Source organism: Ursus arctos, unplaced genomic scaffold (genome assembly GCF_023065955.2).
Source record: "Ursus arctos isolate Adak ecotype North America unplaced genomic scaffold, UrsArc2.0 scaffold_16, whole genome shotgun sequence".
Taxonomy (NCBI): domain Eukaryota; kingdom Metazoa; phylum Chordata; class Mammalia; order Carnivora; family Ursidae; genus Ursus; species Ursus arctos.
Window position 1 is genome coordinate 34,027,566 of NW_026622830.1, and position 14,852 is coordinate 34,042,417.

Sequence of the window (14,852 nt, forward strand, 5' to 3'; positions counted from 1 at the left end):
CCAGACTAATAATTATCTCCCTGACAATATGTAAGCTGAGAAACTGAAACTCAACACAAGAAGCCAGGTCTGTTCCTCTGCTGTAGACGTGGAAGTGCTTCTACGTGAATTTTTTATTCATCCAAGAACATAAAAGAGACAATTCTCTAGAAGAACATAATTGCACACAATGCTCGTCCAAACAAATCTGCAAGTAGATAACGAGAACTCAAGTAATGAGTACAATAAAGCACTGTAGGCAGATCTTCAAAGCAAATCACACAGACTCTAAGCTGAGCCTTATTTCACACAGAACTGTACAACATGGCGGATTAGGAAACACTTTGTCTCACTAATGCAGTTAGGCTAAGGGGACTGCAGCTAGCACACTGCCAACCCCTTCAAAGGAGGTGATGCAGCTTGTTCCCCAGGGCCCAGATGGGAATCTGGAGCTTAGAGCTCAAAGCTGCTCCTTTTTTTTTTTTTTTAATGATTTTTTATTATATTATGTTAGTCACCATACAGTACATCCCCGGTTTCCGATGTAAAGTTCGATGATTCATTAGTTGTGTATAACACCCAGTGCACCATGCAATACGTGCCCTCCTTACTACCCATCACCGGTCTATCCCATTCCCCCGCACCCTCTCCCCTCTGAGGCCCTCAGTTTGTTTCTCAGTCCATAGTCTCTCATGCTTCATTCCCCCTTCTGATTACCCCCCCTTTCTTTATCCCTTTCTTCCCAGTTCTTATGTTCCATAGATGAGAGAAATCATATGATAATTGTCCTTCTCTTCAAAGCTGCTCCTTAAGGCTGAGGTCCTATTCATCTCAGTGGGTCCTGGCTAGGAATCAGGTGCCACACAAAAACATGGGTGGAGGAGGAGAAGCGGGGGAGCGTCTATCCACAAGATCGCTGCAGGTTTAAGAGAGAAGGTAAAACCCTCATTTTGTAAATTGCATTCACTCTAAGGAAATCCTGCATCTGCTCCAGGCTTTTGTGCCTGGTTCCTGGGTGTTTCCTATAAGGCAGTGATACTCAAAGTGTGTAGCATCGGAACCCTTGGGGACTTGGGAGACATGCAAGCTTTTGAGTAACACCCAGTCTGGCTGGAATCAGCCTGTTTGGGGAGCAGACCCAGGAATTTGTTTTTTGGCTAAGGTCTCCATTGGTTTTCATGCTTGCTACAGTTCGAGAACTTGTTTTAAGAAGAACAATGATCCAGGGACAAAGATGGAGAGAGGTAATAGAAGGGGCCAGACTGATGAACGTGTCTCCAGCTTCACGCCCACTTCTTCAACTGCTAAACTGAAAAGGAGAGAGAGAGGGCATCAAAGCAACTAAGCCGGACTGGCATGGAGGCCTCAGCCAGCTCCTCTGCCATTTGACAGAGTGGGACAGGGTGGGAACTTGCCCAAGACTGTACAACAGTAGGGGGACGGGAGAGAGGAGGACTCAGACCCGGTCTCCTGACTTGTCAGGCTGTGCTTCCTGCAGAGGAAAAGCCACCTCTGTGGAGTAGCTGGCAAGGGAGGAGGCATAGAGTCTGGGAGTATCTCAGATGCTGTGGTAAAGGAACGAATTTAAGCGAGCTGTGTAACATGTTCATGTCTCTCTTCATTTATGAAGAGCTTCTGGGAGATAATCTTCAGGTCTTCTTCTAACTGCAAAATTCTAGTTATTTGAGAGACAAAAACACTCAAATGCCTAAAGGTGCCGAAAAAATAATCAACGAATTTCACAGGCCAGGTGGAGACAATGAAAAACCAGGGGTACACGCCCTTGGTGAAGAGACACTGACTCCTGGCTATCAGCGCCCAGTAGAGGGGGTGTGGAACAGTCACAAGGCCCTACTTGCCATCTTTGGCCCCATATCTATCCTTTACCCTCGTTTGCAATCCTGTGAAAGAGAGGGTGCACACTCGTTACACTGTGACTGGGCACTATGTTGGCTTGGCCCCCTCCCCCTCTGAGCACATCGCAAGACGAGGAGTCAGTGCAAGTCATTTATTGGGGAGACACAGGAAACACTGTAGTGAAGTGGACAGGGAAGGCAGCCAGTCAAGGGTTAGTCAGCGATGTGGGAACCAGAGCTTGCTCCTGACGAGGACGTCCAGGACACTGGGGAGAGCATGTGCCAGAGAGTTCCTCCATCCGGGGGCAAGAGAGCTGGGGTGTTTATAGGGCAACTCCCACCATGGGGTCCTGGGCTGCCCCAAGGGAGCGTGAATGTTAATGTCCTGGAATTCATAGCCTGCTCTGGACTTGGAAGACCAGAATGCAGTGGCTGGAGAAAGTTCCCAGGAAAGGAGATGCCAGGGGTGGCAGCGGGAGGGGGAGCTAGTGAGCGCTGAAAACGGAGTCTGGTGCATTCAGGGCTGCCGCACCAACCGCACCCACTGCGGTGTCAGTCACCCTCACCACACCCGCTCTGTGACTGCCATGTGTGAATGCAGGCACCGTGTTGTCAGACACTTTTTTTTTAAGGAAGGCAGGAATCTGAAATTTTCTGTGACATCTCCTGATTCTTAAAAGATGGCAATCAATGTTTAGTCAAAAAAAAAAAAAAAAAAGGACCATGAAAATCACTGTGTATGTCCCTTTTCAATATAGGTACTGGGCTTAATAGGTCAGGGGTTGAATTCCATTCTAGCCAAGGAATTTGATAAAAGTTAAACCACTCGCTGTCTCGTGGCTCCTAAGTATCATCTCCCAAATGCAAGCTTCAGGCCAAGGAAAATCATAGATACATTTATTCAACCTTTAATTGCAAGGGTGGGGGGGTCACCCTCTTGGAGCATCTACCTTGTACCGGTTAACTTCTGAAGGTTTTACACAAATTACTTCATGTAATTCTTGCAAGCACTCTATGACACGCTATTTATTTTCCCTTTCAAACTCCAAATACCAATCCCCCCTGCTTAACATGAATTAATGACTCATTAGATATTATTTCTGTCATAGACAAATAGCGAACGACTTACTCTGATGCAAACAATTTCCCTTCTAGCCTTTGAAGAGGCCACAAAGGATTTATCTCTTTTTTTTTTTTAAGTAGGCTCCATGCCTAGCATGGAGCCCGATGTGGGACTCGAACTCATGACCCTGAGATTGAGACCTGAAACAAGATCCAAGATCCAAAATCGAGAGTTAGATGCTTAACCAACTGCGCTACCCAGGCACCCCAAGGATTTATCCTTTTAAACAAACCTGAGCAATTCACTGTCTCTTTTAGTTTTTTATTTTGAAATAATGATAGATTCATAGAAGTTGCAAGAAATGCGTACCCAGGCTTCCCCAGCGTCGGCATCCTATACAGCTACGTTACAGCATCGACACCAAGAAGCTGACGTTGGTACGGTCCATAGATCTTACTCAGATGTAATCATTTGTATGTGAGCTCACTTATGTATGCAGTGTGTGTGTGTATACAGTTTGCAATTGTATCACACTGGAGCCTTGAGTAGCCACCACCACAATCAAGATACCCAACTGTCTCTTGGGGCTCTGGGGTGGCTCAGTGGGTTAAGCGTCCAACTCTTGATTTCAGCTCAGGTCATGATCAGGGTTGTGAGACTGAGCCCTGCATCTGGCTTTGTGCTCAGTGGGGAGTCTGCTTGAGATTCTCTCTCTCTCCCGCCTTTCCCCCTGTTTGTGCACGCTCTCCCTCTAAAATAAATAAATCTTTAAAAACATGGTATCCAACTGTCCCATCACCCTAAGGTTCCTCATGCTACCCTTTACGATCACCCTACAGTCCCTCACACCTGCCACCACTAACCTTCTGTGCATTTCTATGACTGTTATTTCACAAATGTTATATAAATGGAATCATGCAGCATGAATCTTTTTGAGATTGCCTTTTTTCCACTCAGCACAATTTCCTCGAGGTTCATCTAATTTTTACATGTATCACTGGTTCATTCCTCTTTTTTTTTTTTTCCTGAGTGGTATTCTATGGTACAAACACATCACAGTTTGTTTAACCACTCATCCTTTGAAGGACACTCGGGTAGTTTCTAGGTCTGGGCTATTATAAATGAAACTGCTACAAACATTTGTGTACAAGTTTATATGTGAAAATAAGTTTCCATTTTTTCTGGAATATATGCCTAAGAATGCAATTGGTGGTCACATGCAATTTTTAGTTTTGAAAGGACTTCTCAGAGTGGCTGTACTATTTCACATTCCCACCAGCAGCGTATGAAAAAGTGGTGTTTTCCCTACCTTTCACTTTAGCCGTTCTGATAGATGTAAAGTGATATCTGCTAGTCTCAGTTTGTATTTCTCTAAGGGTTAACGACGCTGCACATCTCCCAACAAGAAGAAAACTCAGTACATCTTGTGTGACAGACAATATTTTCCAGAAAAAGACAACAATAATATTCCTCAGCCCATAAGCTCCTTTGATGAAATGAGTCAATCCTCTTCCCACTGAGGAGGGTTTTACATTCCCTTCTCTTGACTGGAAGGGCTGTAAGTAAGGTGGACGTGGCATTATGGGACTTTGAGGTTAGGTCATAAAAATGCCATGAGCTTCCAGCTTGTTTTCTTGGGACCCTTGCTCTTGGAATCCAGCCTCCATGCTGAGAGGAAGGCCACACGGAGAGATCACATCAGAGGTGTTCTGGTTGACAGCTCAGCTGAGTGCCCAGCCACCAGCCAGCACGTGGAAGTGAGGAAGCCTTCTAGATGCATCGTCTAACCACAAGTCAGAGCAGTCCTGGCTAGCTGAGCCCAGCCAACCTTCAGAGCCATGTAAGAATCCTAAAATGACTTTTGATTTAAGACCCTAAGTGTTGGAGTCATTTGTTAACAATGACAATTAATAAATGACGGTGTCTCCTCCACTATAAAACTTCAGGCTCTAATAAACTGGTACAAAATAAACTGGTACAAAATTTTCTTGGAGTGGCAACACTATGTCTCTGCTCTCAAAAAGTTTCCTCTCTCTATAGAAACCGGAAACTGAAGAAGCCCAATGGAGTCAATATGGTGTGCTATTCTGAAATGTGAAAGAGCATAGTGTGGGACACACAGCCAAGAGCCACAGGATCCACTCAACATGCTGCTCATTCCATCTTCCGGAACACTCTCATCCCTGACAGCCATAGGACCCACTCCCTCAGTCTCTGTTGTAGCACCACCACCTTGCAGGGGGCCTTCTCTGACCCTGCCCTCCATCACTTTCCACCATATCCGTACTCTGCTTACTTATAGAAAACTTAGCGTTTATCACCACTTGTCTGGAGCTGATTTTATTTGTGTATTTATCCCACCTCCATGCCCCAAATAAGTTTAATGAAAGTAGTGGTTTTGCAGCGTTCATCCTTAAGACCCAGAACTGTCCCTGACACACAGTAGAAATTCAGCGAATATTTATGGAAGGAGTGAACAAACCAATAAGGCTAAAAGCACTCACCATGTGCCAGCCCCTGGGAGCTATTTGCCGGGTACATGGAAATTCAGGAAATGCGTGAAGCATAAGTTCTGCCCTCGAGAATGACCCTGAATGATTTAATAACCTTCTGTACACTGTGGGGAGGGGAGATCTTTGAGCTGATTAAAGGACGAATTATCTTAATCTCATGTCCGATGTTGACATCTGACATGTGTTTGCAGCAAGGAAGCCTTTGTCATCAATCTCCAGAAATCAGGGGGGAAAGCCTGCCTCAAAACTGTCCTGCTTTTTCTTTTTCTTTTTTTCTGCAAGCATCCATCCCCAGGGCTAATTTGTGGACGAGTTCAGTACTTTGCAAATTGTGTTCTGAATTCATGCAACCTTGCTAAGTACTCTCCTGAGTCAGGCCAGGGGAAGGTCTCAGCCCTTTGCCCACAGCTCCGTACTCTCTGGCAGAATGTGTAACATGGCTCCATATCCTTCCCCTCCCCATACCCATGTCCCTTTGCAACGTGACTCTGCATCTTCTCTCATCAAGAGGTGGAATCTATTTCCCCATCCCTTGCATCTAGGCTTGGCTGTGTGACTCACTTTGGCCGAAAGGGACATTAGCCAACAAGATATAAGCAGAGGGTTCAGAAGTGTGCAGTGGAGCTTGCCTCTCTTGCTGCTCTGGGGAGCCTTGCCACAGGCACCCTGGGATTAAGCCTGGGAGAGTCTGCTGGGAGATGCGGGACACATGGCAAAGCGCTGGACAAATGAGTGAGGCCATCGACAGCGGGCTGAACCCAAATGTAAGAGTGAGCTTGGCCGATGCCACATGGAGCGGAGACAAGCTGTTCCAGCGGGGGTCAGCCCAAATGCTGACTCACAGAACTGTGAGCAAATACACGGTTGTTGTTTTAAGCCACTAAGTGTAGAGCAGTTTGTTATGTAGCAAAAGCTGACTAACGCATATCCTCTTTAAAAAAAAAAAAATCAGCCAGAGTAATGCAAAAAGCAGGACTTAAACTACCCTTTAAAAATAATTTCAAAATTCAGGGGTGGCTGGGTGGCACAGCGGTTAAGTGTCTGCCTTCGGCTCAGGGCGTGATCCCGGCGTTCTGGGATCGAGCCCCACATGAGGCTCCTCCGCTATGAGCCTGCTTCTTCCTCTCCCACTCCCCCTGCTTGTGTTCCCTCTCTCGCTGGCTGTCTCTCTCTCTGTCGAATAAATAAATAAAATCTTTAAAAAAAAATAATTTCAAAATTCAAGTACGTATACAGGGAAATATGGGGGAAATGGGAAATGCATTTAGGGTGATCTTTATTTTGTCCTTTATACTTTTCTGAATTTCCTGAATTTTCCACAATAGAATTGACAATCTCTTTAAGACAAAAGAAGAAAAGTCAAAGTGTTGGGGGAATTTCTTTTAGCTGCCCTTGGATCATTCCTGGGCAATTCTGCTGTGACATGAACATTTTGCACAAGGCCGAGGTTGTTGGGTTGTAAAACGCAGGTGTACCAATGGGTACACTCCCTGCATGCCAGCACAATTACCTCTGGTGGGAGTTTCAGGGAGGTTAAAAGGGCCTAGATAGTAAAAATTTATGCTTCAAAGCTCTTCCATCTAAGACTGCCTCGAAATGCTAACTCATTCTTTCCTTGGCTACTGTAGTCTATATTCTTTTGTGACCTGGTGAGGCTGATGAGTTTTCAGCAGAATCCCTTGAGCTGGCTGTGGAGATGGGAAATGCAGCAATCTGGGCCTGGGGATAAGCGGGTGTGATGGATATCTTTTGTTTGCCTTTCCAGATCTATTCTCCTGCTCTCTGAGCCCTGGGACGCCAACCTGTGTTGACTGCGCTGATGGCTTCTGATTGGGTTCAGCCGACGGGGAGCACCAGTAGGAGACTGGCAGGAAAGAACGGAGTAAGGCTCGGATACTGAGCCTCGCAGCTCCCATCCTGTAGCTTCACTGTGGTCTGTCTTCCAACGAAGATCAGGGTTTCTGCCAGGCATCCCTCTTCAGACAATAATCTCTATTTTCACATTCCAGTAGCCAGTTCCCTGCCTCCCCTCCTGGGGCATGGGGCAGTAAGGGTGGCACTCCATTCTAGAGTGCCACACGAATCCTCATGCACTCTTCCTTATGACTTGTCTACATCTCCTACACCTTTATTAAACTCTCCTCGAGTTGTCCACTGGAATTTGTCTTCTCTTTCCTGCAGGAACTCTAAGAGACACTGCAGACATGCACAACTCCACGCACTGTGTGGACAAAGCCCCAGAAAAGTCATCTCTTCTCCTTCAACAAAAATAAGAACATAGAGGAAAAAGAAAAGAAATTTCCATACTTTCTATCACTTCCTCCACTTGTTGTTAAAGTGGAAAGTCATCCATCAAATTCAGATCACAGATAATCCTGACTAATAGGATGACACAGAGGATGGTGATTTCCTTTTTGGTAAGCTTTCTGGGAAGGGCAGTGGGTGACTTGTAGCCAAGGAGACTTAGAATTATGAGAAAGGGTTCTTAGAAGGATAGTGCCCATGACAGACAAAGTGGTAAGGTAAACCACGGAGAGGCCAAACTTGAAATCTTACCCGGCCATCACTTGTCAGGAGGATGGAGTCACTCTTTATGTCCCTGTGAATCACTCCTTGATTGTGAAGGTAGGAGAGAGCTCTCAGAACTGACAGACAGACGGTAGCTATCTGTTCTTCATTCATTCTGGAAAGGAAATAACATTTCAGGAGCAAAGGTTTAAGAACATCTTTGAAATGATTGAGAGAGGCAGCTCCCTTCGGGTCTAGTGAACCAGTCCATGCTCTCCAGCCCATGTCTGGAAAATCTACAGGCAAGGACAAAGAAGTCTTAGGATCTGATTCCTAGATCCTAAGGGTTGGCACTGAGAATGACAGGGGCCAAATATAAGCCAAAGGAAAGAGACCTCTATTTGCCGGCTTTTGGGTCATTAATGCAAATGCACTTCCTTAGGCTCTCATGAGTAATTCCTTAGGTATTGATAAACCGCCAGGGTCCTACAGAGATTCCTGCTGTTCTAAAGATCATGAAGGGAATTGGACTTAGTTACTAATAACTAAGCATGATTGGATGATTCTTGAACAAATCAACCATAGGAATGAGAAAGGCAAGCACAGTGCTGGGTATGTGCTCCCACATTTTATGGCTACACCCTTCTGAAGAAGGGTTCTGGCTTCAGAGGAGACGAGGTCAAGTGACCTGCTCGAGGTTACCCAGCTGAGAAAGTGACCAGATCACGATTCCAACTCCACCTCTTTCTGAGTTCAGACCCATGCTTTTCTACTGTCCTCATTGCCTCACGTTGCCATGGGAACTCATGTGAATGGCTTTTCAGCCACTGAAGAACCTGGGTGGAAAGAATTACTTGGACATCAGTACCCTCAAAACAACCCACAGAGGCCTAACTCATTTGGGTATAAAACTTCCTCCCTCTCACAGAGATAGTGTGAGGCTCAAACCAGAGAGCGAATGTGAAAGAGCTCCTGAAACAAACTGTCATGCCAATAGAGGAGACCGTCAGAGAGACAGGGCATAACTGACCAGAGCCCAAATTCAAGGGCAGCCTTGGAAAATCACCCCGGGGAACTCTCAGCTCAGCAGGACGAGGCAATGGATGGCCCCGATTCTGTGTCAGTCTTGTTGATGCCAGCAAACCTTGTCTGAGTACAATTAGGACTCAAAGTAAAATTTAAGGAGGTGGCCAATTAGAATGTTGAAGGTATAAAGTGGATGGGTATCACTTCTCTTCAAAGAGGCTTCTTCCAGCAATGCCTCGGTGTCCTACTAAGGTGGGCAAGAAGAAAATGTTCTTGTCTGAGAGCAGAAACCTATAACTTCTGTGTTCTCCATTTTGTGTGAGTGGGTTTGGTGTGAATGCGCTGGCCATGGTGCTGGACTGTGAAAACAGTGGATGACAACGCTCACGTCTGCCCACAGCAGCACCCTTGGAGGCTTAGCGCATCAGCAGCAGGGATAAGCTCAAATATACCTTAAAAATAATTCAGGAGCAAGAATCACCTTCTTTTTTTTTTTTTTTAAAGATTTTATTTATTCATTCGACAGAGATAGAGACAGCCAGCGAGAGAGGGAACACAAGCAGGGGGAGTGGGAGAGGAAGAAGCAGGCTCATAGTGGAAGAGCCTGATGTGGGGCTCGATCCCATAACGCCGGGATCACGCCCTGAGCCGAAGGCAGACGCTTAACCGCTGTGCCACCCAGGCGCCCCTATTTATTTATTTTTTTAAGATTTTATTTATTTATTTGACAGAGAGACAGCCAGTGAGAGAGGGAACACAAGCAGGGGGAGTGGGAGAGGAAGAAGCAGGCTCATAGCGGAAGAGCCTGATGTGGGGCTCGATCCCATAACGCCGGGATCACGCCCTGAGCCGAAGGCAGACGCTTAACCGCTGTGCCACCCAGGCGCCCCAAGAATCACCTTCTTTAATAAAATTCGTTTTTCTAGGAGTCCATGAGATTCGAGTTATTTGAAGCAGGCATAAAGATTATTTATGGGTCAACAACAACAAAAGTTAATGGAATCTGAGCCCTAATCACTGACAGAAAAATCACCTTTAACTGGCATATGTGACAAATACTACTGATTCTGAATTCTGTGGCTTTGAAATGTACAGGACCCACTGTAGAAAGACTGTGCTTTCCTACTTCTGCCGGGAGGAAGCGTGAATTGGGATAAAGGTGCCTCAGTTCTGGAACCAACTCCAGATTCAAATCCTGGCTCCGTCTCGTAGAGGTGTGTCAAGGTTATGTGAGTTAATGTTTGAAGTGCTTGGCACTTTCCTTCTAGAACCCTCTGTTCCTGGAAATCAGTAGCATGGAATTTAACAAGATGCTAGGTAGGGCTCAAACTCTGGTATGCATAGGAAATGCCTGAGCACTGCCTATCTTGTGTATGGTCAGTCTGGGCAGAGCCTGAGATTCTGCATTTCTAACAAGCTTCTAGGTGATGTCGATGCGGCTCTTCTCCAGACCACACTTTGAGTAGCAAGAGGTTATTTTATTAATCAATCACTCATTCAGAAGAGCATTTATTGAATGACTACTATAGGAAACTCTCCGAATGATTCAAGAATTAAATTCTAAATTTAAGATTCAAAGGATTTCAAGTTCTAAATATTCAGTGTTCCTTGGCATACAATTTCTCTCCATTCTCTGGAGCTCTCTGCCTTCAACAGGAAATTATTGACAAAACTGGATGGAGAGGATTACAGAACACAATGGATTCCAGAGAGGCTAGCTCTTAAGTGGATCCCACTGACACACAATAAAAACTGAAAAAAACCTTGACAAAGAGAGAGCCCTGGAGAGACATGTGTATGTCTCTATCTGAAGCTCTCCAGGGCAGGAAAAAAAAAAATCCTCTCCTCTGGATATATTTCTATTAATTGTTTTAGATATAAGTCACCGTTGTCTTAAGCTTAGGTTTCTTCGGTATATTTGTTTCTATAAGTTAAGATGATCTTATGTATTTTGGGGAGGGTTGTGTCCTGTGGCTGTACCAACAGGGATCTGCCGTCTGAAATGTTGGTGATAAACACTCAGTGTCTTCCCTTATGTTGTTTTTAGGTAGTCTACTGAGACTGAGAACTGTAGGGGGTCATGACTGAAACATCGCCTGATTTTAGGGAGAAACAGCAGCATATTCTATCCCTGACAGTGTTCTCAACACCTGGATAGAGGGGAAAGCAAGGTAGCAAGACGGAATTGAGGCATCACTGGATTCACTTTCAGTGATATCAGCTAACATCCAGAGCCTTTCCTTCTTGACAATCATCTCTTACCCCTTTGGAGTTTTATTTACTGCCAAGAGCAAATTAAAAGTTCCCCAAATGTGGGGCACTGGGGTGGCTCAGTCGTTAAGATCTGCCTTCGGCTCAGGGCATGTTCCCAGGGTCCTGGGATGGAGCCCCGCATCGGGCTCCCTGTTCTGCTGGGAGCCTGCTTCCTCCTCTCCCACTCCCTCTGTTTGTGTTCTCTCTCTTGCTGGCTGTCTCTCTCTCTCTGTCAAATAAATAAATAAATAAATAAAATCTGAAAAAAAAAAAAGTTTCCCAAATGTAACATGATTTTTAAAAAAAATATGTCTGTTCCTTAGAACCTTGCTTCCCCAAGGCGGTCCATGAACAAGGAGCATTGGCATCATCTGGGAGCTTGTTAGAATAGGGTATCATGCCCCTTCCTATTGAATCAGGATCTGCATTGTACTAAGACCCACAGGTAATTTGTATACGTATTAAAATATGAAGGACACTGCCTTAGCACATACTAAGTCTCCCTTAAATGCCCTTTTCCTCCCACTTGCCTTCTTAGTAAACTCCTATGCACTCTCAAAACTCATCTTGGTTTTAACCTTATATTGGAAATCTTTCTTTACTTTCCCTGTTAGAGATATTCAGGCATTCTACTTTGCTACTTATATACCTCTTTCTAATTCTGTACGGGTATTATACAGTATTTATTTCTGTATAACCTGTGACATTCTTGAGGGAATATATTTGGGACTCTAATTGTTTATATCTTTTGTGTCCCCAGCACTCCGGAAAGAGACTGGCACAAAAAGGTGATCAATAAACACTTAATGAAATGACTACAATTGACACATCAAGGAAGCAAGTTGCAAAGGTAATAATGATAATTAACCATCGTCACTTGCAAGACTATTTAAAAACAGAATTGAAGGGGCGCCTGGGTGGCTCAGTCGTTAAACGTCTGCCTTTGGTGCAGGGCATGATCCCAGGGATCGAGCCCCACATCAGGCTCCTCCGCTGGGAGCCTGCTTCTTCCTCTCCCACTCCCCCTGCTTGTGTTCCCTCTCTCGCTGGCTGTCTCTCTCTCTGTCAAATAAATAAATAAAATCTTAAAAAAAAAAAACCCAGAATTGAAGAATTTCAATTATGTAGGCTTCTTATTATAACATAAAACTTTGACTCATCTTCCATCTGCCTCTTCCTCACCCACGTACCTTTGGTGGTATCACCACAGAGAAATAGCATGGCAACTTAGAATAAAATTCAATTTTAGAAAAATACATAGGAATGGGAAATTCTATTGTTTGGCACCAAAAGTCCATTATCATCAGCTTGCTGACTTAAAGTCATTAGGTATTAATGAATTTCTGGAAGATAAGGAGAATGTTAACTGGATGAATGAAATATACATACACGATATTATAATAAGCACTTAGGGAATATAAAGAAAAAGGGCCATCATATTCCCTGGCTTCAAAGGGCTTACAGTTATAAAGAGTTCATAAAAATAGTCATTGAGGCCTTACCCTGGAGAAGAATAATAAGCACCTGGAATTAATTGTCTGGATAATGAAGAGACATACCTGGTATGAGTGACAATGTCTGTCAAGGCACCGCCTTCTAGAAATTCCATGACCACCCAGAGCTCATCGCCGACAAGGTAGCTGTTGTACATGTCAACCACGTTGTCATGGTGGTAATCCCGCATTATCACAACCTGGGCAAATGGAAAGATGCTCTTTGAGTTGTGATGGTGAAATTTGGCTTTCTGTTCTCTGGTGGCTACATCTGTGCTGTGAGTATCACTGATTAAGAATCATTGAGCCCTCCCCAAAATTATTCAGGAGTCTATTATAGACAAAAAGACAGTATTGAGGGTAGCTAGCTTCAATAAAAGGAATCAAGTTAGTCAATTCAGAGAAAATGGCAGTGCAAAGGCACTGGGTTTGGGGATAATAAGAGTGAAAACAGGCAGAACCCTGGCAAGGTTTGTACTCACAAGAGGGAGTTTTGTTGACTGTTTGGGTGGAGGGGAGGATATGATCAGATATCCCTAAGGGTCTCCTTTAGAATGCACTATCCATCCTCTACCACTGTGAAACCTGGCAAAGGTCACCATCTCTAAATGGCAAATGATGAGTAGGTCACACAAGTGAATGAGGTGAACAGGAGTAGGGCCACATGAGGCTAACTTAACATCTGAGGGGGAGGAGGTCTGGGTTGAGTGTGAGAGAGGTTTGGGCTGAATACGAAGGATAGGTCTTCAAGGTAAAAGCAAATATGACTCAGGCATATACAAGGCTAACTTGAACTTACCCAAGGGAACTTCCAAGAATTGCTGCCCCACAGCTGCTTCTGGTGACATTTTCAGATTTAATGTTAATTAATAACTTACAATGTTATCTACATTATATTGCCCTGTCCGTTCTGGCATTGTGATCTGGAACTAAGTTCCAGAAATCAGCATCGTGGAAGTAACAAGCTGAAGCCCACTCAGCTGGGGCTCTCTATGAGAGGTGGAACATAGTGAAAAAATGAACACCCATGGGGGCGGGATCCATATGTGGCGTCACATGAGCCTCCATAGAAGAGGGATCCAAAGGCATGCCTGGTTGCATTTTTATAATGTCTGTTAGGAGATGTGAGTGGTACGTCCTTTGCTAGAGACTGACATATTATCTAACATTGGAATCCTGACTTGCTATCTTTAAGAACTAAATTTTCCATTCACAAAAGCTCATCTCTCTTCCCTAAACGCTCATAAAATCAGCAGATGAATATTACTCCAAAATATTTTATGTCCCTAGACATAGGTATTGACGTGTTTCCACCTACGTGCATTTTAGAACTGTCAAGTAATCATTGTAAAGGCAAATGAAGTGGGAAAATATGCACAACAAACACACAGAAAAGGGTTAATTCCTTAATATATCAAGAGGTGTCACTTATCAGGAAGACCAATGCCACCACCCTAATTGGAAAGTGTGCAAAGGACATATGGTTTAACAAAATAAAAATGGCCTCAAAACATATAATTTCACCCTCATGAGTAATAATAGTGTTAATCAAAGCAGGAAGATTTATTCATGTCTATCAGATTAACAGAGATAATTCGACAGTATCCAGTGCTAGTGAGACTGAAACAGGACCATCAGGGAGGGTCCTCATTGCTACAAACTTTCTGGAAGTCAATACTGTCTATATATTACTTTCTCTAAAGAGAAAAAAATATATAGATAGTAAGGAAATCCTGAAGTATGAATGTGGGATATTTCTTGGTTGTGAGATTATGGGACATTTTCTGTATTTTCCATATTTTCCACAGGAAGAATTCATTATTGCTATAGTTAGGAACAAATATCTTAAGTTTCCTAAAGAAGGATAACCCAATGGTAAACTAATGTTTATTGAGATTTTTAAAAAAGGGCTACAAAGGGTATACGTGGTATCACAACCACGTGAATATACCCATGTCGATAGTGGAGCATGAGGCTTTGGAATCTGCTAGAATTCAAATCCCAGCTCTGCCATCGACCTGCTGTGTGACCCTGGGCTAGTCACTTCACCTGTCTGAGTCCAGATTTCCTCGTGGCCGTGGCAGTAGCATCTTTCTGTCTCACCGGTTTGTTGTGTGGATCAAGCCAGATCGGTGCTTAGCACGGTGGCTGAACCGCCTGG

The 14,852-nt window shown here is 44.3% G+C and overlaps 1 protein-coding gene across 1 annotated transcript in view; it reads right to left on the minus strand.

Annotated features, from left to right (window-relative positions):
* PAK5 (p21 (RAC1) activated kinase 5) overlaps window positions 1-14,852 on the minus strand; it is a 279,244-nt gene that overhangs the window by 9,943 nt on the left and 254,449 nt on the right. The window contains exons 6-7 of the mRNA XM_026502893.3: window positions 12,758-12,891; window positions 7,968-8,094 (exon numbers count right to left, since the gene is read on the minus strand). Of these exons, the coding sequence (XP_026358678.2) occupies window positions 7,968-8,094; window positions 12,758-12,891 (261 nt within the window). The remainder of the gene's footprint in view (window positions 1-7,967; window positions 8,095-12,757; window positions 12,892-14,852) is intronic.